This window comes from Doryrhamphus excisus, linkage group LG8 (genome assembly GCF_037039965.1).
Source record: "Doryrhamphus excisus strain RoL-2023G ecotype Guam linkage group LG8, RoL_Dexc_Guam_v1.1, whole genome shotgun sequence".
NCBI lineage: Eukaryota > Metazoa > Chordata > Actinopteri > Syngnathiformes > Syngnathidae > Doryrhamphus > Doryrhamphus excisus.
This window is the reverse complement of record NC_136364.1, coordinates 10,337,160-10,362,468: the sequence shown is the minus strand read 5'-3', so window position 1 is coordinate 10,362,468 and position 25,309 is coordinate 10,337,160. Positions and strand designations below refer to the sequence as shown.

At 41.4% G+C, this 25,309-nt stretch overlaps 2 protein-coding genes across 2 annotated transcripts; both read right to left on the bottom strand.

Moving 5' to 3' along the window:
• Positions 1 to 3,610: 3,610 nt before the first annotated feature.
• Positions 3,611 to 15,086, bottom strand: LOC131134965 (prolactin-releasing peptide receptor). The gene is made up of 4 exons (XM_058080717.2): positions 13,756 to 15,086; positions 6,903 to 7,371; positions 5,446 to 5,843; positions 3,611 to 4,204 (listed from the first exon to the last, which is right to left on the bottom strand). Exons 1-4 carry the CDS (start codon positions 14,125 to 14,127, stop codon positions 3,983 to 3,985), a joined length of 1,461 nt encoding a protein of 486 aa, XP_057936700.2. The 5' UTR covers positions 14,128 to 15,086; the 3' UTR covers positions 3,611 to 3,982.
• A 142-nt stretch (positions 15,087 to 15,228) lies between these two features.
• Positions 15,229 to 23,876, bottom strand: gvin1l2 (GTPase, very large interferon inducible 1-like 2). Its single transcript, XM_078792811.1, has 6 exons — positions 23,720 to 23,876; positions 23,392 to 23,521; positions 20,054 to 21,602; positions 16,868 to 19,795; positions 16,645 to 16,798; positions 15,229 to 15,518 (listed from the first exon to the last, which is right to left on the bottom strand). The coding sequence occupies exons 2-5, from the start codon at positions 23,432 to 23,434 to the stop codon at positions 16,666 to 16,668; spliced, it is 4,653 nt and encodes a 1,550-aa protein (XP_078648937.1). The 5' UTR covers positions 23,435 to 23,521; positions 23,720 to 23,876; the 3' UTR covers positions 15,229 to 15,518; positions 16,645 to 16,665.
• Positions 23,877 to 25,309: the final 1,433 nt, after the last annotated feature.

The window sequence follows — 25,309 nt, the reverse complement described above, 5'->3', positions numbered from 1 at the left end:
CTGATGCCATTCATGTAACAATATATCAACCGGCTACTTTTTTCTTCGAACCCTGTGGCTAATCTATGACTCGATTCTAATCTGGGGACGTCTTCACTTCAGAACTACTAATAATTGTTTAAATACTGTGTCGTTTAATCAAAAGCTATCACTGCACTCACAACAAGTCTGACAACCCTTTGGACAGTGTGGGGGGTCAGTATACATAACAGGTTTACAATATACAGTAAAGTCTCGTTATATCGATATTCTCGGGAGTCGGAAAAAATACCGATATAACCGGACTATCCATATATATATGCATTAAAAGTGGGCGGATCTTTGATATGGCATGTAATTTTCTCCTTGAGTTCATGGATTGCGTATCTAGCATGCTTTTGTACTACAATAAATTTTGTACTACAGTAAATAAAAATAAACTTACGCTGTACTGATTACCGGTTACCGGAACTATCGATAGGGAAGGTGTTGCCACCCGGAGGGGTAGGCGCGAGGGACGGGTGTTTTCCACTGTGTGTGCTGCACTCTGGTGGTGGAAGTGTGAAAAATAAAGTTGACTGGAAGCAGCCGTTCGCCGTGTTCTTTTTTGGTATTGAAATCCTTAAGCAAAGATTGATTTAAGCTGCTTTTGTATCGATATAAGCAGACCAAATTGGCTGGCGGGAGATGAAAAGGGCATCCTAGTAACCGGATTATCATAATAACCGTGTATCGTACTAACGGAGCTAATTATATCATAAAAGACTAGAAATTTGCCGGGAAATGAAAATAGTATCGTAATAAGTAGTAATTCGTTTTAACCGATATCGATATAACGAGACTTTACTGTAACAGTCTGACTCACGGTGTCTAATGACGAACACCAAATTAACAACACTTTAGGGCTTTAAAAGTGTTTTTTTGTCATATTGGTACATGTTTGTATATTTCTGAAGTACACTTTTTGAATGTTGAGTTGCTGTGTGATTAGTTTGGTGTCCTGAGTAGATGACACCTTTAGTAAGACATTTAGTAAGACTGTGCTCCTGCAGTTTTCAATGGGTTGACAGCCTTGGTGTGAATGTGATATGCTATTTTGTGATTTGTTTTTTCCTCTAAATTTAGTAGATTTGGCTTATCCGTGGGAATTGACGATAAAATACATGCCTCGGCTGAATAAAGCTGTTAGGATTGTTAATTAACAGCTGGGATAGGCTCCAGTTCACTTTCTGAGAAGCACCCAGAGAAGAACCCGAGAAGTAAATGTAATGTGGTACTAAATTCAGTCTCTTTGAGGGGAAAAAACATGGCGTCTATAGCTGCTAGGCAACACTGCAAAGAGGATTAACGACAACATCGACAGACTTGTGTGCCTATTTTTGCTCTTTCAGACCTGACCCGTTGACTTGTGGCATACGATTCTTATTAGGCTACGACAGAGGTGCGGTCCTTGAATGCAGCGTTCCACTTAGCAGCAGACATGATGAAAGCTGCGGGATATGAAAATGGATGAATGTTGATTGGACGTAATTCAAGCAACACTCTCAATACATGGCGCATTGATTTGCTATTCTGCTGGAGGTAAACAAACAAAGCACTCATCATGTTAGCTGGAGATTCAACGGGGATAATAGTGTTTGTCACTCTTCTCAATATGATATTTTGATGAGACTACAAATCATAGTGTGGGATTAACAGTGGGGGAGTTGGTAAATTACACCCACACTTCAGCCTCTTTGACAAACAAAAATGCACGATTTTCTCCAAATTGAAACATCATAGCATGTTAAGACGTCAGTCATAAATAACGATTTATGGAATGTTAGAAATTACAGTTAAGATGCATAAAAAATGCAAAATACAATACAGTAATCCCGCGTAACAGTCATGATGATTGGACACCACCATCATCCGTACATAATTAACGTAATAAGATTTTATTATTTATATATGAAGTCATTTGGCCTCATAACTATAACCTAGCTTCTTGCTTTGCAGCCAGAGTGCATTAGAAGCAGAACAGAAGGCATTCATGGTGCTTCCCATGCTAATTAACTCATGCGATGGCGGTAGACATGAAAGGTAAGTCCACCGATTCTTATTTGCTTCCTATACTATGTCAATATTATCGGTGCAGCACTGTGTGCGTACTCTGCCAAGAGTGACTCAATAATGACTTGCAGATACAGTTTATATCAAAGCCTCTCAATAAAACCTTGATATCCATGTCATTTTTGGTGTGTCCCCCAATTTCCCCAGTTAAATCAATCAAGAAAATACCAAATGTTAACCAAAATTAATTTCATCATCACCATTCCCCAATAACCTATACAAACCAATATACATACAGGTAGAATAGAAGATCTTTGGAAAGATCTCTGCAGGTTTGGAGAACACCTTCGGAACCAAAGGGTGTATTAAGTAAACATTTTGGATCCACACCAGAATCAGAATCAGCTTTATTGACCTGGTATGCTTACACAACAAGGTAGAGTCAACCAGAGTAAGGAACCACAGGCAAAGTCAAATCAAGGACACTCCAACTCTTGTTGAACTTGGTTATCAACCCAAGAAAATGAACCAAAATATGGTTTAAAAGTTTATAAAGAAAATGTCATATTTTTTACTTTAAAGCTGTATTTATGAGCACATTACAATGAATAGCGATCTATCTCATCTTTGAGTTGAAAAGATGTGTGTTGTAACATTGTTAAAATGGGACAATCAAAAATCCAAAGTGTTTTTAGTTTTGTAGTTGCGTGACCAAAGGTCAAAATGAAGAGAATAACTTTTGTTTGTGCGGATACTCCATATCTTCCATAAAGGTCAACACAAACATGGCATATTGTACAGCAAGAGTTCAGGAAAAAAGGTGGTCATATATAATATACTATATCATGGGACACAAACATAGTCCTGCACATGACTGTGTTTCATGTGGAGTCAGCTCACAGCACGCTCAGTACATTGAAGGCAAGCATTTACAAGTTCGTCCAACATATTAGACCACTGGAGCTTACAGGGATTTCCTTCTGCTGCATCAGGCAAAGGAGAAGCGACGATACAGTGGATCCCCGCATATTTGCCATTCAACAATTTTATATATTTCTTTAAAATGTACTTTTTCCTTCAAAATTAGGCATTTTTTCCTCAGAATTATTAAGTGACTCAGGTGTATTTCAGGGGCTGCACGGCGGTCGTTTGGTTAACACGCAGACCTGGGTTCAATTCCACCCTTGGCCATCTCTGTGTGGAGTTTGCATGTTCTCCTCGTGCATGCGTGGGTTTTCTCCGGGTACTCCGGTTTCCTCCCACATTCCAAAAACATGCTAGGTTAATTGGCGACTCCAAATTGTCCATAGGTATGAATGTGAGTGGGAATGGTTGTTTGTTTATATGTGCCCTGTGATTGGCTGGCCACCAGTCCAGGGTGTACCTCGCCTCGTGAGGATAAGCGGTAGAAAATGAATGAATGAAAGGTGTATTTCACTCCCTGACAGTGCCATTCGCGCTAGCGCTATTCCGCCTTGCTGTAGCGTTTTTGTATCCTTGTTAAAACAGATTGTTGCAGTCCTCCTCCTCAATTTCATTTATTCCGTGATGGCACCCTACAGCCGCGTAACTTCTACATTCTTTCAGGCAATGGAAGGGAAACGGGGAGTTCATAATTACAACACCTTTATTTGTATTCAAATGTTGATCAGAAATCAAAGGAGAATGCCAATGCCAAGCTAGCAGGAGGGTTTGGAAAGGGAGGAGCGGAGCGATCTGTGTGTCAAAAATAGGCATTTTTATGGGCGCTATTCACAGGTATTGTGAATCACGGGGATCTACTGTATGCCAGGATCAGTGTTCTATCATCTATTATAAGTCCTGTCTTCAGTCCACTACTCTTTTCATAAACCATCCTTGTGTGGATCCTTTCTGGATGATCACCAAATAAATAATACAGGAGACAAAAAAATACGTGACTATTTCAGGCCTTGCCTCTCCGTCATGGAGATCAGCTGCGGGACAAGGACCTCTGCACCATCCTCTGATTGGGACAGGGACACAGGTAGCCCCTCAGGTGCATGCGTACCTTGCTGTGCAGCGACGCGTAGATGAAGGGGTTGTAACACGCAGAGCTCATGGCCACCAAGTGACAGCAGACTTGGAGGACGTTTATGTAGCGCTTGCCTATGATGTCACAGTCTGGATCCAAGTCCAGTAAGAGGTTGAGCACCTTGAAATGACACAACAATACCAAACATAATGTTATGCAATACGTTGCACTGAGAGGTTGCTTACAATCAACACATCAGCAATGTTTATGCTTAATGTTGAATACCGCTATTACACATGCAATATACACAATCTTTAAAATCTCAATTATTGGCAAAATATGGATAGAATGTTATTTTCCACTGTTATGATCACTTGATGGCAAAGGCAGAAAAGCTTTCTGTCTTTGTACGCGGTGGGCTTAATGAGCTACATATGCAGCCAGAGAGTCATTTGAATAGAGCCCCAAAAATGTCATCAGCCTTGAGCCAGTGGATCCAGTTGTCTGGACGGGACCATGCTCCCTCCAAATGAATATTGTTGGTGCCGAGTGCAGTCCAATAACCATCAGGCGGCATCTGTGAGAGAAGGCTTTTAAGGACAAAAACATCTTCAAAGGCCTTGTCTCCTTCAATGCCACAAAACTGCCTGTTTTGGAAATTGTACAGGAGCACTAAATATGGGACATTTAAAGGTGGAAGACATTTTTATTCTCTTATGATAAAAAAAATTATGGCCCTGATGGCTTCCAATGTTTCTGGCATGACAAGGTTTTCCACATGGCACAGTGGAGGGCATGCTATCATGATCCTTCAATGGAACAATGGAGCTTCGGGTTGTGCAGGCGCGTCAAACGGCAGGTGGCTATGTGCAGATGTTGCAGGGTGCATCCCTCATGACTCAAGGCTCTTGTCTTTGTGGTAACGACTGCCTTTCACCGACAGACAACTTTTTCTGAAGAAAAAATCTACTTCTTTTGGATCTCTGTGTGTGTTCCCCTGATTTATATCCAATGGAGAACATTTGGGCATGGATGGCAAGGGAAGTTTACAAAAATGGACATCAGTTCCAGACAGTGGATGCCCTTGTGACTGAAAATGAGTCAACTTGGTCGTTAGAGTCAAAATTGCTGGCAATACAGTTGTGAGATACTACATCCCTGGTGGTGATTATAACCCGATTACCCCAAATTGCCCTCCCACTTTTTTGGCAGCAATCTAGGTGATCTGCGGGGGACGTGTTTGTTCAGCTATGTTGCATTATCGTCCCTCCTCCTATGACCATGATGATCTAAAATGTTTGGCTTTTGCATGGCTCATCGCAGACATAATGTCCGAGTAGAGGGAATGATGATGAGCCTCTTTCATAGCGATGGATTCCTTTTATGGACAGTTAATCCTATCTACGGCTTGAATGTGTCACCTGCAAAGGCAGCCAGCAGAGAGCAAAGGCCAGCACCGAGGCCACCAACAGAGAGAAGGTCTTTTTCCGCTTTTGCTTCCAGTGCTGTTTCCCGCCGCTCCGCTCCCCAGGTACCGAATAGCGTTTGAGGCTGAGGCTGATGGCACAGTAGGAGATGCTGACGGACAGCAGTGGGATCATGTAAGAGGTGATGAGAATGAAGCAGGAGTAGAACAGTCGCAGGTTGTCGTTCTCGGGCCAGAACTCGTCGCACACCACCAGGTCGATGCCGCTGGGTCGCAAGTCGAGGTAGCGTGTGTAGAAGGACGCAGGTGCCGCCAAGGCCAGAGACAAAAGCCACACAGCCAAAGCCACGGCGCCACAACCCCCCAACGAGATCCTCCTCCGCACTGGGTGAGCTGAAACAACAGCATTGAAAGCTCAATAAATGAGACGGAAGACATGGTGTCATACGGATGCACCCATCCACAAGTCTGGAAGTTTGTTTGGGAATGATAATATGTGTCCCTAACTCCACCCACCATAAAAGTTACAAGTGATTGGGATGGACTGAGGAAGCAGGGATCGAAATTCTGTTTTTCCACAAGAAATTCCACCGTCTACAGAATGTATTCCCGTGAACTGCAAGATTATTTTTGTTTTCATTAAAGGGAAACAACGGGAAGAATCCAGCAAACTATTAAATCCTGTAGTTTCCTGGTGAAAATGGAAAGGTTGACAGGTAATCTGTCCTAGTGTGTAAATGTAAATTAGCACCAAAGGTTTGTTTGGATGTTGGATGTTTTTTGCGTTATTCTTTTCTTTTATTCATTCATACATTTTCAGCCGCTTTTCCTCACAAGGGTTTATCCCAGCCTATCCCAGCTGTCTTTGGGCGAGAGGCGGGGTACACCCTGGACTGGTCGCCAGCCAATCCCAGGGCACATATAGACAAACAACCATTCACACTCACATTCATACCTATGGATAATATGGACAGTTTGGAGTGGCCAATTAACCTAGCATGTTTTTGGAATGTGGGAGGAAACCAGAGTACCCGGAAAAAAAACCCATGCATGCACGGGGAGAACAAGCAAACTCTACCCATCTGTGAGGTCTGCGCGCTAACCACTCGACCGCCGTGCAGTCTTTTCTTTTATGAAATGATTAATAACATACAGTATGCTAGGCGGGTCTGTGAATGTTCACTTATTTTTGGTTTCCCATTTAAGTGCTTGTGGTTTGAATTGTCTTCTGTTTTCTAAAAGGTGGCCTTGGTAAGCTTTTAGTTGACATTCTTCTGGTTATGTGGATGTATAGCATGCATTTACTGTTAGAATGTTGCACAGCAATTACCATAGCAACACAAACACAACACAGCTGCCACCAGGACTGGGATTCATAGGACAGAGACTACAGACTGAGACAATACTTCCTGAAGACGGGACCAAAGAAGCAGGTTTCCCCAGACATCTTACCTAAGACGATGTATCGATCCACAGCGATAGCTGTAAGGGAGAGCACAGATACAAAGACAGTAGCGCACTGCAGCAAAGGCACCAAGTGACACAGCGGTCTCCCAAATGCCCATCCATGGCTATCGAAGGCATAGGACATGGTCAGCGGAACGCAGCTCAAACACATCAGCAGGTCTCCGGCCGCCAAGTTACCGATGAAAAAGTTGGTGGCATTGTGGAGTTTCTTATCCAGCAGGATGCAAGTCAACAAGGAGGAGTTCCCCACGCTGGCGATGACCACTACGAGGCAGTAGAGAGGCATGAAGAGAGGTTTGAATTGAAGGAGAAGCTCCATGCCGACGAACATGTCCAACGGGTCGCTATGGTTGAGTGCTTGGCTTTGGCTTCCTTCCAGTCTGTCAGCTTCTTCCTGGCGGCTTGTGTTGTCGCTCACTGTGAAGTCTGCTTTCATTAGGATGTCCATGCTCACCTATGGTGGAAGGCAATCGGGAAAAGTCAAGTCATTTTCTTCACACATACAGTAGAACCTCGCTTTTTGTTATTGATTTGTTCGAATAGGTAAGATGAAAACCGAGAAATGTATGAAAATTGAGGTCAATTTTCCCATCAGCAATGAATAGTTAATTATTAACAATTAACTATTAATAGTCAATTATTTTTTGGGGTGTACAAAACAGAGGTTTGATTGTATTTTTCTGTCAGCCCAGAATTCCCCTCTCAGCACTTTATCATATGTTTTTTCGAAATCCACAAAGACGCTGTGAAACTCCTTCTGCCCTTCTTCCGCTACTCTTCCACAGAGATCGTGTGGTAAATCATCTGCAGGTGTCACCGATCTGCACATCAAATTGAAAGTGCTCTTATAGTGGGGTCAATATGGTAGATGCAAGGATGAACGAGATAATGGTCAGAGGGACATTTCTATGCCCCTAAAAAGCCACATTCCTCCAAAGTAGTTAAAGTGATTATCTTCGTTCATCCACCTAGCAAAGATTTTCTGCGGAGGTGCAAAAATGATTATCCTGAGTGAGCCCTGAGCGAGGATTGATATTTCATTGCCTGTAATGCCTTCCGAGACAGCATGCAGGGGTACATTATGTACTCTTACTCGAACTGTTCAAACCCACTCGCTCCGTCACTTCATCAATCAATGCTGCTGGTGGATAAAAGCTAGCGGGGGATCCAGCAAGGAAGTATCACTACATTGGCCTCTGCTGTATCTGCAAAGTATGTGGTAACGATCTGAGAAGACGTTTGAAACTCTTCAAGGTATCACAACAAATGGCCAGCATATTCCAGCGGTTGATTACGTCTGAGTGGCATAAATGAACCCAAACTAGGGCGACCTACTCAAATGATACTGGACATTTTACCCAAAGATGCCTTATCATGCATGTTTTTTGGAATATGAGAGGAAACCTACACATGCACGGGTTGGACATGGAAACTCCACAAAGAGATGACCCAGGTCTTCCTGATCTGTTTGGTGCTTGTGTGTCTCACTGAACATTACAGTAACATTATTGACACCTAGTGTCCAGTGTCCAATATCATCTCAATGCTGTAGTTTAGTTCATTTCGTCGTTAAATGCTCGAAAATGCCTAATTTAGGCAAAAAAATACATTAAATGTTCCTATGCATAAAAAAAAATAGGCCACACAGCTAGGAAACCCGAGTTCAATTCCACCCTCGGCCATATACTCTGTGTAGAGTTTGCATGTTCTCCCCGTGCATGTGTCGGTTTTCTCCAGGTACTCCGGTTTCCTCCCACATTCCAAAAACATGCTAGGTTAATTGGCGACTCCAAATTGTCCATAGGTATGAATGTGAGTGTGAATGGTTGTTTGTCTATATGTGCCCTGTAACTGGATGGTCACCAGTCCAAGGTGTACCCCACCTCTCGCCCGAAGACAGCTGGGATAGGCTCCAGCACCCCTGCGACCCTCATGAGGAAATGCGGTAGAAAATGAATGAATGAATAGGTCGCCAACTGTGCCTACTACTATCTAATTCTCATGCATCTGTAAGGTTATGCAACATATTTTATTATGCATGAAATAATATCTCTATGATAAGTTTCAGTGGTGCTAAAATATGGTAGAAATAAAGTCTCTTCTGTATTAAAAAGAAAGAAAATAATAGTTCTCTTTTCAAGTCTCATTGCAGGATAAATAAATCAATGAAATTATTTTCAAAAAAACAGCTCTCACACACTTGCAACTTGAAGTTGTATTGCACAAAAATCTAAAATTTTAATTTAGTGAAAAATTATAACAACAAAGAAAAAACAGGATATTTTTTTTCTTTCTAAAAGGACATGAACACAGAATGTTCTAAGAAGTCCTGGGAAAAACTGGACATTTGGTCTCCCTACCTAAGCCCGAGTCCAAGCTGCAGCCTTATCTCCTCAGGACAGATGCTTGTTAGATATCGATCTCGTCTCTTTTAACTCCCTGCGGCATAGCAGTGGGAATGTCTGCATTTAATTGGAAGCTGAAAGTCTATTCACCTGCAGCCACTTCTCCTCTCTTCTACAAAGTGGCTTTTTGGCGTCACCCAGAAAGTGAATGGTCTCCAACTTCTATTAGTTGTTACGTTTCCCTGCTTTGAAATGAAACGCTGAATTTTTACCCCCAGTATGGAAAGGTTGTCGGTACAGAAGACAGCATGCGGGAAAATGGTTTTAATAAACACTGTGGGCTCCTGACAGTGTTTTTGTTCAATGCAGTGGCACCTATGAATTTAAAACAGTGTGTGTTTACTCCACAGATGACTGTGGATTGCGGCTCTTTCTCCACCAAAGCTTTCTGTGGAAAAGCACGATGATAGATTCCAAACACAAAGTGTTCTTTTGCCACAAGAAGGCAACCTGGGCACGATATTATCATCTTTTTTTTCTCTGTTATGCAAAACATCACCATACACTTTGTAGTATTTCTTTCATGTCGATACTTCTCATTAGATAGTAACAATATGATCAACTTAAAGAAAATAAATAACAAGAAGCATGAAGCGTCTTACAGTAAAATGCTATGATGAATATTTACACGTCTATAATTTGGCCAGAAAAAAGCAATATTTTGCAACATGAAATTTTATATAATTTTATATATATAATTTTATATATATATGTACAAAATAAATTATTTATTTAATAAATAAATGTACTGTTAATTACACTTAATTAACTATACATTTTCTACCGCTTATCCTCATGAGGGTCACGGGGCTGCTGGAGCCTATCCCAGCTGTCTTCAGGCGGGAGGCAGGGTACACCCTGGACTGGTGGCCAGCCAATCACAGAGCACATATAGACAAACAACCATTCACACTCACATTCATACCTATGGACAATTTGGAGTCGCCAATTAAGGAGAAAACCCACGCATGCATGGGAAGAACATGCAAATTCCGCACAGAGTTGACCGAGGATGGAATTGAACTCAGGTCTCCTAGTTGTGAGGCCTGCGCGTTAGCCACAGCCCCCTATATATATGTGTGTATGTATGTATATATGTGTATACTAGGGGTGTGCAATGCAGCCTGTATTTGTATTCAAGTAAAATTTAAAATGTCTCCCTCCCTGGAAAAATATTTAATAAACTAAAAATACAAACAATAATAATACAATAAATTTAATTTTGAATAAATTGACCGATTATGTTTTCATAAATCCATCAATGAACCTGTAAGGATGGCTGAACCAAAAACTAATAAAATATTGTAGTGTTGGGTATATTGTATTGTTCCCAGCTGCTGTTTCATGTGTTAGATATAGAGGGCAGTCATGTTCAGCATGCTGGATAGAACCATCGTTTGAGGGAAAAGGGTAGAATAAGAGATTGAGGAAGTGTTGGGGAGTGTTCATGCCACGACGAGAGTAAGTGCTCTATCCTGCTGTTACAAATAATTGGCCAACTGAATACAGTGGTTATTCAGCTGCCATTACCATTATCATTGTGAACATGACCCCCCCTACACTTAACCCCCCCATTAACTTAAACATACCAAATACCACCCAGAAGTGTACTCAATTCTACGCAAGTTCCCTTCCCAAGCCTTACTTACTTAACCGCTTAAAGCCAATGTGAACGTTACATTGTCAACAGCCTTAACGTTAGCGAGCTAATGCTAACAGAGCCAACAGGAGAACCCCAACCCCAGAAGTAAATAGCAACTAAATGCAGCACAACAGAATAATGTCCCAGTCAAACTCCGCTATTACTGATAGTCGAAAACTACATCTGAAACATGGTTGAGGTGAAAGGTCGTGTGTTTACATAGCAAAATACGGATGCAACTACTGTGTCGCTTTGGCCCCGCCCCCGACTGCTGAACACCACTCGCTCATTACACTGGATATCTTCACGAATACAAATATTTTAAAAAGTATTTGTTCGAATTAATCATAAAAAAGTCATTCTTTGTGCCGCTGCGAATACCGCATTCGGGTTCGCCTCCACCCCTAATATACCCTGGTATACCACAAAAAGATTTCCCCTACTTCTTATAGATAAAAACATATTTCTAGCTGTGATTAAATGTGATGAATCCAGAGTAACTCTGTGATTAATTGCATTTTATCTATACTGTATATATGTGCGTGTGTATACTGTATATACTGTATGTATATGTGTGTATATGTATATATACATATACAATATATACTAGTATATACAGTAAATACTTAAGCGATTAGTGAAGTACAATTTCTTCTTTACAAATGAAATATTATTTTCATCGTTACAGCAAAGAAAAGCTGTTTACAACTTTTTAAATACAGTTTTTTTACATCATTAGAGCTCTTCAGACATGGAATAGCACCCCTATGGTCACCTTTGTACTATTATTACCATGTCATAATTTATAATTAAAAATATTTGATGACAAAGTAGAATAATTGTGTAATTACATTTTTCTCACATTGTTTTTGGGGCGCAGAATTTTTTTTGTATATTATTACATTTATATTAGTAATAATATTGTATTTTTCTATGTTTATTTTTTCTCTCTTCAGATTGCAAGGGCACTGCTTTAGCCTGAAGTGCATTTATGCTGATAGTAGTGCATGCAGAGCAGCGTATTAATAAAGAAAGCGACTGCATCCAGCATCCAATCAGGTCTGGATGAACATATTGACATGGTCATGTCCTGTCAGGTCCAGTAACATGAGCCTCTTGATGGTTTAGCATAAGCTACACACAAAATGAAATCTTCACTTAATTGCTTAGAAGTCGTGTGTCAGTGAGTTCATTGTCAATCAGCAGAGCCGTGTTGTTAATTACAGTGCCATTTGTTTCTCTCCCTCCAATGTTTAAGCGTAAAAATGCTCTCTTGTCTTATTAAGGCAAATTAGCCCTGCCTAGTAACACGGTTGCCATGGTCTTTGTGGAAGCCATCCACACTGTGAGGCTAATTTGGAAAGCGTGAGAAGAATGGAGAAGGCTCAAATGTCAAATATAAGAACTCCGGGTGACTTTCTTGTTTACTTTGCCCCCCCCCCCCCTCCCACACACTCCCACCCCTTTCAATTAACTATACTGGTCTCTTCATTGAGACATATCATCAAAGTTCCATTGTTTGACAGGGAAGATGGAAAGATGAGTTAGGGCGAGCGAGGTTGATTATGAACAATGGTTGAATTTTGATGAGGATTAATGATGTCTCTTCTAGCCATTGGCTGAGATGATCCGAAGTCTGTGTGTCGTCTGCCGTCACAATACACCAACTATGTACATATATTACACTCACACGCTGGTATAACCTGCTCAAGAATTTCACCAGAGGATAATAACCTTGATGGATTCATTTTCCTGGGTGTTTTATATGAAGAACAATATGTATTATTAATTTATAGGTACTTATAGGTATTTAGGTATTTATAGGTACTGTAAATAAAAAAACAAAATAAATATATATATATATATATTATATTATGATTTTTTTCTACAGTACCTATAAATTAATAATACAGAATATTATATCTATATATATATTGTGATTTTTTTCTACAGTACCTATAAATTAATAATACAGAAAATATTGAACACCAACATATATTTTTACATGATTTTTTTATTTTTTTATAATAAAAAAATGTATGCTAATAATTAGAAATATTTGATATTACAAATAATATCTTATATTATTTATCTATATTATAATATAATAGCAGATATATCTGTTATACAGGACTTATTTCACATTATAAACATATCAAGGATATACATTTGGGGTAAAACTAATGCATTAATGAAATAATAAAAAGCCTAATAATAATAACAATAATAATGAAAGTTATATAGAATAATATATATATATTATGTGATTATCATAATATATGCTGTATATATATTATATTTATGAGTGTGTGCGATACTCCTGAATGCATCTAGATTCATTATGCGTGTTTTAAACATGCATAATCCAGTTGAAAAATGCATCCATTTTCAACCTATTTTCAATGTTCTATCTTCAGAACGTGGCAGAAAATAATTTCAAATTACAGAATTTAAAAAGATGTCACTTTCAATACACCCCCCCCCCCCATAATTACATCTTTCTCCACAGCACAGTGTCATATGCAAAATATCTACATGTATGCATCATGTATAATTGACATATTGACTTGCAGATTAGATAGATGAGACATAATATATTGACTTCCCAGTATTAGCATACTGTGATATTAGTGGCTGCATTAAAAACGCAATACCTGCATGACATTTTAAATATATATTTAGATGTCTGTCCTACAAAAATAAGTTAATTTAGTAATAACCAAAAATATGTTTGTTATGAAATGACTGCAATAATATCATAGAAGTAATATCAGTAGAAGTAAACACTTACCGAGCTGCTGTTAGAAATGAAACATATGTTCAAGTTCAAATCCTTTTTTTGAGAGCTTGGGTTATGCAAAAATATCTTGCTTTTGTATTCTGATGATTTTGTTGCTGAAAACCCCCCAAATTGTAGCAATAAAGGTTCTTTCTGCAGCCCACAGTGAAGAGGACTCACTGAGCGAGAGAGACCAAGGGAAGATAGGTAGGGAGGAAGGGAACGGGGGAGGGAGGGAGGGAGGGAAGGAGGGAAGGAGAGACGAGAAGGACCCACATAACCTCTATCACTCAACTCCTCATAAGGGAACAGGTGAGGTCTGCTTCCTTCCCCCCATGTTTGCTCACGCTTCCCTGGAGGAACAACCTTTGGGGTTGGCTCCATCAATCTTGACTAAAAGTGTGACTTAAGTGTGTTCTCTCACATGTGAAGAGCAACAGGAGACAATCAGAAGCTCTGCCATGTGGAAAAATAAGGACATCCTTTTGGAGATGATGGCGACAGAACAGAAAATTGAACTAGCAAGAGAGAATGAAAATCCAAATTGTTGATCTGTGATAGTGTGTGCTTTGTCATGATTGATTTCAGCAAAACAGGGAAGAAAAGTACAGTGGAACCTCCAAATTTGATCACAATCGGTTCCCGAGGCTGGCTGACTCCCAGTTTATTCTAATGTAACCCCCTGCCCCAATTCTATTTGAAATAATCACTATCACACCTTTACTATAAAATGAACTCCATAACAAAAACTACTCAGAAAATCCCAATTAACCATGCAATAAACCATGCAATAAACATGTGGCTTGATCAACATGTACATTGATGTAAATAGTGTACATTATCACATGCTACAGTATTAATTGGCCCTGTACCCTAGAAACCGCCCATGAATGATACGGGAAAAGGCGGAAATGATACTGTGTCAAAGCCCAGGGCAGTGATACTGATAAAATATAGAGTTTACCCATGTCCAGTATCAGCCCCCGTAGCTGTCCACTCAGAGCACGCTGCTCTGGTATCGTTCCGTGAAACAACCAATCAGAGAACAGCGCACGAGCGTGAACACACAGTTTACACTGTTTAGATATAATACATGTAATAAACTGAAAGTTTTCTGGAAAAAAAATTGTCTTTTGATTAAATACTACGTGATATTAAGCTCATGATTAAATAGTATGTGATAATAAGATCATCACATGGTTTGTCTGGTATCAGGCCCAGTATCATGCCCCCAAGTGTCAGTATCAGCCCGAGACCGACAAACATGAGCATGTGATAACCTATAAGTATATAACTTCTTGATTTGTATTACCTTCATTTTGCAATTTATCTGCTCTTGTACTTTCCCTGCTGTAAACTTACAATGTCCACAATTGGGACTGCAGAATGAGGTGCAGAATCCGGAAGATCTCGAAAGCTTTCTGTGTGGGTTATTGTGTGTAGCTGCTCTATAGGAGACCACAACTCAATACAAAACGCTGAAAATGCGCATAATAGGCCCCCTTTAAATATGTATTGTATATAAAAAAACAACATACATACATATATTTGGCAAAAATACATTCACTTAAAATGCATGCAAAAAATCCCCTTTACAGCCCAATGTCAAATGATAATAATGTACTGTATGTGTGATGACGATGGGCCACTTGAGATCCCAACTTCAGATCCCAAAAGTTTTTTCAGACGGCTTGAAGCAGGGACGTTCAGTCAAAGGCCAGATAGCGAGCCCCAGCTCTGCGGCAGGCAATTGAAGTTGTGATTGCTTTTTCTCACTGCAATAAAAGCATACAGTACAAAGAATGATGTCTGGGAAAACTGACGAGAAATGCATACTGATGAGATCCAATAAAAGAGTTTTTGTTTTTAAAATACCGCCAAGGTAATAATGCTCACAAAGAGAACTGATGCTCTCGGAGAATTACGTTGTGCTGTTGATGAAAATGTGGATGTTTGACATGTGATGGTGTCGCTCATGCAAGATAACAACCAGGACGAGTAATGTCTGGATTATATTGTCTGAATTGTGCGTGCTTTGAATTCCTTTGATGTCCCTTTCCTTTGCACTGATTCAGATAGAGGAATGAATAGCAAGTAATTACACAAAAATAGCCTTTAAAAATGAATAGGAATGCATTGAATATGACTTTCACCATCACCAAGCAACATTAGCAATAAATTAAATATGATACATTGAGTGGACCAGGGTTCAATTCCACCCTCGGCCATCTCTGTGTGGAGTTTGCATGTTCTCCCCGTGCATGCGTGGGTTTTCTCCGGGTACTCCGGTTTCCTCCCACATTCCAAAAACATGCTAGGTTAATTGGCGACTCCAAATTGTCCATAGGTATGAATGTGAGTGTGAATGGTTGTTTGTCTATATGTGCCCTGTGATTGGCTGGCCACCAGTCCAGGGTGTACCCCGCCTCTCGCCCAAAGACAGCTGGGATAGGCTCCAGCACCCCTGCGACCCTCATGAGGAAAAGCGGTAGAAAATGAATGAATGAATATATGAATGCTAAACATGTAACTTTATCAGCTTATTAAAACGACGCCACAATATATTACATTAATTTATTTTCTACCGCTTATTCTTAGAAGGGTCTGGAGCCTATCCCAGGGCGGGGTACACCCTGGACTGGTGGCCGGCCAATCACAGGGCACATATAGACAAACAACCATTCACACTCACATTCATACCTATGGACAATTTGGAGTCGCCAATTAACCTAGCATGTTTTTGGAATGTGGGAGGAACAGGGAGAACACGCAAACTCCACACAGAGATGGCCAAGTGTGGAATCGAACTAGGGTCTCCTAGCTGTGTAGCCTGCACGCTAACCACTCACTACCGTGCAGCCCAATATATTACATTTTTATGTTTATTTATTTATTTCTTACCTCCAGCGGTCCCCAAGTAAATTATGTTTGAGACCCCAGGCTTAGACTGTCCAAGGCCTCCTGCTGTGTGATCATCCTCCACTCGTCTGGAATCTTTGCAGGCTGCTGCTGTTTTTCCTTTGCAATCCTTTCATTCATTCTTGCTGACACATACCTAAAAGAAACATGCTTACATTATGTAGGGAAACAAATGCAGCCCAGCATAGTGACTCTCTAAGCATACCTCCAGTATGGACTTGGTGTCTCCTCAGGGGAAATATTCCAGTCTGGATGGAGGGCATGGAGCTCCCAGCAGGATGTACCGCCATCTTGTGGGTCTACGTCAGCTGGAGTTACACTTTCAGGGGAGGTGTTATGGGACAGAGAAGTAGAAGAACACAGGTATTTGGGCCTGTGGTGGGAGGACCTGTGAAGCTCATGTCTGGTTTGCTCCTCTCCGCATGGCGTTCTGCACACAGGACACACGGCATCACAGCCTTTCACCCTGCTGAAGAGCAAGTCGCTTGGTTGAAAGGGAAGGCACTGAAGAAGCTGGCTGCTATCCGCATTGTGGGAGAACTCCTGGGCCAGCTCCAACCGCATTCCCGCCAGCAACTCCATGAAACATGTGATGAAGCGATCCCATTCTGCGGTGATGCTATAAAACGGTCCGTTCAGGGACGTCCACGGGACACTCACATCTCCGTCTGCCTCCAGGGTGAAGCACACTCTCTCCAGTAGTGGCTTGGTGTCGCTGAGCACTCCGCTGGTGCCTTCGGCCATTTGGCTCACGGCTGCTGCGATCTTTCCGATGATTTCGCCAAGTCTCTGGAGCCTCCATGTGTTTACGTTCGACTCCAGTAAGTGAACTGCCACCGCTTCCTTGATTTTCCTTTGCCTGAAGGAGTCATAGGAGAGCAAGTATTCCATGAAGTTTTCAAACTGGTCTTCCTTGATGAGCTCCTCCAGTAAACTCTTGTGGAAAGCCTGCGGTGATAGATACTGGGGGGCGCTACTTTGGATATCGTCCACAATTTGCATCCCTAGAGGTTTATAGATGTAATCCATCACCGTAGGCGTGATGATGTCCGACAAGAATCGGTGAGCCAACCTTTGACTTTGGTCTCTTTTCCGGAACTGATAAATGAATTTTGCCATGAGTATGTGTTTTTTTGCTTTGATGGTCATTAAAAGTTCTTTATCCTTGGCGTAGCGGTCATGGAGTTTTTGGAAGTCACTGCAGGCAGCGTTACACAGGAAGACTTTCAGATCCACCTCAAAAGCCGTCCTGGTTTCCAGTGGTGTTTCTTTCAAAGCTTTATCAACAATGTCTAAGAGCTCAGTAATGGCGCTGTCAGAGAAATGTTGCAATAAACTGGCTTTTTCCGCAACAAACTCCTTGTAGTTCTCGATGATGTTCTGTGCAAGCTCCTGGGCTTTGCCTTTCTGCGGATTGTTCTTGTCTTCAAACATGTTTTTCATTCTGCTGCGGTATCCAAAGTACTGGTCATCTACTCGGAAGCACGTGGTCTGATTTTGGCCGATGCCTGTGAGCTTATTCAAGTGCTTTTGGAGACCGTGATGGATGAGGTTATCCTTCAGAATCATCATCACCCTTTTGGTGATATCATCTTTATCCGAAAGCCTGAATTCAAAGGTGGATAATGCATTATTCCACATTCCCTCAAATTCATTTTCGAGTTCTGCGTCTTCAAAGAGATGTTTTTTGGATTTACTGCACTCTAACAGGGCATGAAGCTTAGTGTTTTGCGCATCTTCCAATATGGTTTCCATTCTGTTGAGCTGAGAGTAATAACAGTGGTTCTCATTGATTCTGTCCAACTTTTTCATCATCATTCTCGTCAGTTCTTCTTGGAGCTCATTCATGCTACTCGTGAGGATTGGTTTCAGCATTTTAGCATAGGCATTCAGCTGCTTGTTTCCCATCAAGTGGGCCTTCACTCTTGCCTGGTGCTTATTGACTTCAACTTTGACCTCCTCTTTGGCTTCATTCTTCAGTTGACGCAGGAGGTCATTCTGACAGGAAGGTTCCAGCGCTTCTGGATTGGTGCAGGAGATTCTCTTGGTCGCGTTCTTAATCCAGCATTCCATGTGTTCCATGATGTCGTCCTCCCACTGAGAGAGCTCTGTGCAAAATATAGAGAAGGCTAAGGCCACGCCTGTTTCTTGCAGACTAACAAAGAAGGATTCTGCTTTGACGGCCTCCCAAACGGAACTCAGGCGGCTCATAAATTCAGATAAACCAGATGTTTGTGATTGAGCTGCAGCCTCCTTCAGTGCTCCAAAGAGGGTACGCTTTACCTTCAGGACAGCTTCACTATGATGCGGATCAACCGAAAGGGGTTCGTTGTACCAAGGCTTGACATAGTAGCTGCTTGTTCTTTTGGTCTTTGTGTTATGTGTCGCTACATTATCTTTTTCTCCTTTCTGCAGAAGGTCAGATACACGTTGTAATTGAGTGGCCTCTAATATGGTATTAATGCCTTCGTCTTGGACCAAAACTTTGCAGATGGGCATGGAGCCGCATTCTTTGATACGCAGTAGAGCATTGACTGCAACAGTGAGGCTCGCCTCAAACTCCGAGGCTCCACGTGAGTACAGATTTTGCAACAAGACATCACCGAGTCCTGTTGCAACAGTCGCCATTTCATTATCACAGATCTGATACTTCTTTTCGGGATCGGGAGGCGTCGAGCAAAGACCCTCAACATCAATTAGCATGAGACAATCACAGTTCAGCTTCTTTTTAAGCTCAGACGGCAGCCGTAGGATAACGAGGTAGACGCCTCTTGTAGAGCTTTTAGACTGATTTGGGAATTTCACGCTAAATAATGCTGAGAGAATCTCAGCATTTCTTGCATGGTGCACTCCGAGGCTGGTTAGCGTCCTGTAGCGCTCTCGAGGAAGGCGCCGTTTGACCTCCGCAAACACACTGCTGAGCCAACGCATGGGAACGTTGGAGGCGTCTCCATCCATGAGTTCCAGGGGTATCCCGTTGAGGAGTAAGTCAGCAGCAATATTTGGGAGTCGCGCCACGTTGTGGCCGTGGATGTTGGTGAGTTCAAAAACGAGACCCATCTCACGCAAAAAGTGCTCAAGACCCAGAAAAAACGGTGGAGGTTGAATTGGTTCTGTAGATGTGACTTCCAGACTATCCACGGATGAACTTTGGTTAGTTTCCTGTTCAGCAGAAGACGTCTCGTCATTTCCATGAACACCAAAGGTTCCATTTTCTCTGAGCACTGGATTTAAAGCGATATTATTGTCAAGAATCTCTTCACTGGCGACTGACTCTTTTTCACTTGACAAGTGCAGAGACTCCGATCCTTCATCCTTGTCACTTTGCAAAATGTGCTTCAAGCTTACTTGACTCTCTGATTTGGGAACTTCCATATGGGAATCTATAAACTGCACCACTTCCTCGTCCTCAAACGTAGAATCTGTGCAGAAACTATCATCGCTGGTATCACCGGCCCCGTTTGGTAGCACAGGTTGCTCAGGAATGTCTTTGTTCTCTTCAGTCTGCTGCTTTATCAGATCTTCCACTTTGATTTGCTGTTGCATTTGCAGCAGTCTAAGTTTCACCCTCATCCAACAAAGGAAATACATCTTCTCTACTTTATCAGTGCTTAAAAGGGCATCTGTGAAGCTCTTCATTGAGGGGGTCATTTTGTAGCTGGTGAGACTTGCCGAGATGTCCTTCTTTTCTTTTTGCAAGTGTGGGGCAGCTTCTTTGTCCTTCTTACTTTCCTCTTTGTCAATTTGAGCCAACCTACTCCATGAAACGCCCTGCAAAGGCAGCTGCCTCTCCCTAAAGAGAGCAGGTTCCTCTCCGAGATGTTTCAAAACTTCCTCTGCTCTGTCCATTGACTTTTTACACAGCGTGTCTTCATCACATTGAAGACCCTGCTCCACCGCTAACTCGGAGGCGGCCTCGAGTGTCGTAAGTCTCAGGCCTGGTAGCAAACGTTTAACAACACCATACAATATATTTGCTAAGTTCTCGGCATTCAAGGAAGCTCCTGACAGGACTGATTCATCAGGAAGACCCAGCTCCTCCTGAAGGTTCGGATCCAGAAAGCCCACTGTTCTGTCCTCTGTGATTTCAGTCTCTGAGAGGTCAATCAAAATGAGTTTGGTCGTATCCTTGCAAGAAGCGAGGAGTTGCTTCTCTTTGTCTTTTAGATTTTTACAGAACACAAGCACAGTTGCAGATGATTGGCAGAGGAGGTGGAGAGTTTTTTCATGCTTGCTTGCATCTCCTCTGAGGTTAGACAAGACCACAGGGACAGGGAAAATGTCTCTGTTCGGGTCTCCCGTGGGAAGATACCATCCGATCTCCACAAGACCGTTGGAGAGCCTTCGAGGTTGTTCTCCCTCTTGCGTCCCTCTGTGAAGAAATGTTTGACTACCGATGATGTGGTTTAGCACCTCAGACTTGGAGATCCTGCAGCTGCCAAGCCTCAAACATGTGATCACTGGCATGGACGTGCTTGCCAAAACTGCTTCCTGGACACTACGTTTAGTCCTCCATTGCTTCACAACACCTCTCAAAGGCCAAAGCAGGAAGGTGCTCGGCTCTTCTGCATCCATGTGAGGAAGTATCAAAGGCACAGCAAACTGACACTGGATCATGCGTGCTACCATCTCCTGCTGGAGGAAAGGGTTGGCACACATAAAGACAGCTGACACCACATCAAGAGGACTGATTGAAGGAGAAAGACTTAATCCGGTAACATCAGAACGATCCTTGCAGGAAGGACTCCGAGCATCTGGGCAAAGCAGCCAAAGCCTTTGAAGGAATGATTGTGGCAGATCTCTGGCTCCTTGGGGTTCTTGGTTCTCCAACGTCCAGGTACTGAGGTCCAGTATTGATGCTGGGTCCAGTTGAGAAGGATAGAAAGCCTCCAGGCCAAGTGTGGTGAGAAGTTCATACTTGCTGTGGTCCTTTAGGGGCTCTGGTGTGAATCAAGCACAAAGAGTCATTTTAGGCTGTAGATCGACTCGTACACTCCCATCCGCAAGTGTGTACTACCGTCTAATACGTGGTACTAAGTTAAGAACTGTATGGCTTTTTTTTAGCCTGTTGCTGTACCCTTAGCATTACACACTGTTAGGGTTGTTGCAATACACTCAGCTCACGGGACAATACACAATATTGGCTTTAGGGAAAGAGACCATTACTTTCATGAAGAATACAATGAAAAACCAAAAGGACTGGTCTTTTTATTTAACTGAATCACAAAACAATGCTCAATCCCACCCTTGGCCATCTCTATGTAGAGTTTGCATGTTCTCCCCGTGCATGCGTGGGTTTTCTCATGAATGAATGTATGACCTGAGCATGACGCTTTCAACTGTTAAACTTCCATCCTTCCATCCATCCATTCATTTTCTACCGCTTATCCTCACAAGGGTCACAGGGGTATGCTGGAGCCTATCCCATCTGTCTTCGGGCGAGAGGCTGGGTACACCTTGGACTGGTCGCCAGCCAATCACAGGGCACATATAGACAAACAACCATTCACACTCTACTATTGAACTTATGTCCACAAATCAAAACACAAAAAGTACAACTAAATTAAACAAACTAAATTCTAAAAGTTCAAATATTAATGGCTACTGCTAGTAGACGCTGGTATCACATGTTTTGATAGAAGTCATTTGTAGCGACCGTGTTTTGATCTGACAAATCCCAAGTACCTTTTGAGTCTTTGTCGAATCACTACATCTTCTGCTTGGACATTAACACCATGTAATCTTGCAATCCAGGTAGATTGCAAAAAAAATCATTTTTGCACGATGGAACTCTCACTGCACCCAAATGAGGTGAGTAGAACCAAGAGAAGCTGGTAAAGTACAGGGGAAAGTGGCATTTAATGGCGAAATAACGGCTATTTTAAAATATGTATATTGTAAAATCACTCAGTTTATTGTCACAACAATGAACATTATATAACCGTCTATACGGACCTATACAGTTGTCCCATCCACAATTAATTTTTTTACTGAATTAATAAATGATCGCTGTTTTGTTGTTGACTATACCAGGTATTTGCCATAAAATATAGAAAAACAAGTCATAATTGGCGTCAGTGGTGACACCAAACAGTGACACCATCCCATTACCTGAACACTGCATACAGTCAAAAAAAAAATCCTCCCATTCTGTGTGGCAGTGGTAAGATTTTGGCTTTTTACTTTGTCCTTCCCCACTCTGTTTGACACCCTTTCTTAAGTTTAGAATAAATAAATTGATACTTATGTCCCTACAGTGATCCCGTAGCCTACGCATTAGCAATGTGGTGTAAATAGGTTGACAGGTTAAACAGGTTTTCTATGCTCTAACTATGAAAATATTCCATTTATTAATTTGAACTGGACTTTGTGATAATTGACTTTGGGTATAGAATCAATTAACCGCAATAAACAAGAAACGACTTTATTGCCAAATGGGCCGGGATTTTGTGTGGTCACACTGAAAATCCATTAATGACCACTTTGGCCCTCATTTTTGTTTTTTGGTTTTTTCCATCAAAGACAACAGACAAATGACATGTGGACAATGTAGACCTTTTCGCAGAACATAAGCATGAGCTTACGTGACAATCTGACAATGAATACCTCAATATTTAATATTTAACTTGAACATTTCACGCTTGTTTATGGCGTACTATGGGCATCACGTTTAATTACACATCAAACAAATGCTGTGAAAGCCTGTCACGCTGTGAAAGCCTTACTTACTTTTTCTTTTGCTGCTCAGCCTCTTTACAAGTTTGGTGGACATGACGAATGAGTCTCTTTTCTCCCTTTTTGATGGACTTTTTCTTCTGGGCTGCACCGCATTACTAACAATACAGATTGGAGTGGAAACCTGTGATTGAAATGCATCATGCACAAAAATGAGTAGAACACAAAGTTCTTTAAGGACAAAACACATTTTGCTTAAGGTGAGGTAGAAACTGAAAGGTTGCTGTTATGAGATGTACTGAGTGATAATTGTGATCCCAACTCTATTAGATCATATAAGAAAGTGCATCATCTCAAGTAATGCTAATGAGTATCTTCTTACCTTTTCCTCCTCTTATAATACCATTCCCCAAATCATTGCCGTGACAAAGGAATACCCGTCCTTCACATCAGATCAATAAGTCAGCAGTGTTTCGTCCCGGCAAGCGGAGCTCTTTATACGTAGGTGGGCGTATGTCTCGTGACAGACGCGACAAATTCCACAATGCTTTCTTTTATCTCGAGAATCCAACGCGTACAAAAAACGTCCATCAAGTCATATGAGCGTAGACAGGTGAACGATGACTGCGTCAACATTCTTTGTCTGATACACAGACATGATTACAGCATGCGGTAACGTTGCACTGCACGTAGCACAGAATCCTGCTTTAAAACATGGTATTGGTATTGGTATTGGTATTGGTATTGGTATTGGTATTGGTATTGGTATTGGTATTGGTATTGGTATTGGTATTGGTATTGGTAATGGTAATGGTAATGGTAATGGTAATGGTAAGGGTAATGGTAATGGTTTTATTTCATTTGAACATTCATCAGATTACAATTGAGTGCATCACATAATCAGTTCACAGTTCCACATGTCCAAAAAGAGTAGGAAGAAGCAAAGTTTATTAAATCCCCCCCCTTCCCCCATCTGGTACTTTTACAATCCGTAACTGTTACATTTGTTCACTTCCTGCCTTTCTAATATAATAATTTTTTTTTAAATATTTTTATTTTTATTTTTATTTTTATTTTTATTTTTATTTTTATTTTTATTTTTATTTTTATTTTTATGTAATTGGTTATTTTTACCCTTATGCATTATTTTAGCTGTTTGAAGATGAACTATATCAGCAAGTTGAAGTATTTGTGATTTTAGAAATAAGCAGTTAGTATGTTCTCTATAGGCGGCATTATGAATTATCCTTACTGACCATTTTTGCAGTACATTTAGTGAGTGAAGATTGCTTTTATAGTTATTACCTCATATTTCCACCCAATAAGTAAGATATGGTAGAACCAGAGAGCAATAAAGAGTGTGGACTCGCTTATTCTACACTTTTAAGCTTTTTCACACCCAAATGTACGGAAAAGGCCTTTTCCTCTCAAATAGTGTGGACAAATCGCTCTAAATCTGTGTAGCATTCATCCGCCTCACAGGTGTGGCTGATTGGACGGCCTGATTATTACACGGGTGAGCCTTAGGTTGACACAATAAACGACAAAACTACACATTTTGGAGTAGCCTTTTATTATAGCCAGGCAGTGGCGCACCTGTGCGATAATCATGCTGTCCGATCAGCATCATTCATCTGGTTCATGCCACACCGGTGAAGCGATCAATATTTGAGAGAGATAGAACAAGTTTAAATTCAAGGACTTCATTTCATGAGTTTTGGATTAACTGTGATGGGAACATTTCCAATCATCAACTGGTGTGTGTTTGCGTACCTGTGCAGGTGCCAGCACACCTGAGGGTTAAGTTGTTGTGCAGAGGAAAAGATTAGAGCTTCTCTATTTGTGTCCTGCAAAGCTCTTTAACAGTCTTACCTGCACGGGTCAGACACTGTGGGAATGAAGTGTGTGTGTGTGTGTGTGTGTGTGTGTGTGTGTGTGTGTGTGTGCATCTGGGAGCAAGCGAGCTGGCATC

Coding starts and splice junctions, on each gene's coding strand:
- LOC131134965 (XM_058080717.2), bottom strand. CDS start 14,127: ATGGAGCCAACCCCAAAGGTTGTTCCTCCAGGGAAGCGTGAGCAAACA. Junction 7,372..13,755: donor TCATTTCTAACAGCAGCTCG/GTAAGTGTTTAC, acceptor CTTCCACCATAG/GTGAGCATGGACATCCTAAT. Junction 4,205..5,445: donor TCTGCTGGCTGCCTTTGCAG/GTGACACATTCA, acceptor TGTCATTTCAAG/GTGCTCAACCTCTTACTGGA.
- gvin1l2 (XM_078792811.1), bottom strand. CDS start 23,434: ATGTCCACCAAACTTGTAAAGAGGCTGAGCAGCAAAAGAAAAA. Junction 19,796..20,053: donor GAGGACGAGGAAGTGGTGCA/GTTTATAGATTC, acceptor ATCCGTGGATAG/TCTGGAAGTCACATCTACAG. Junction 16,799..16,867: donor ACACCAAGTCCATACTGGAG/GTATGCTTAGAG, acceptor TGTTTCTTTTAG/GTATGTGTCAGCAAGAATGA.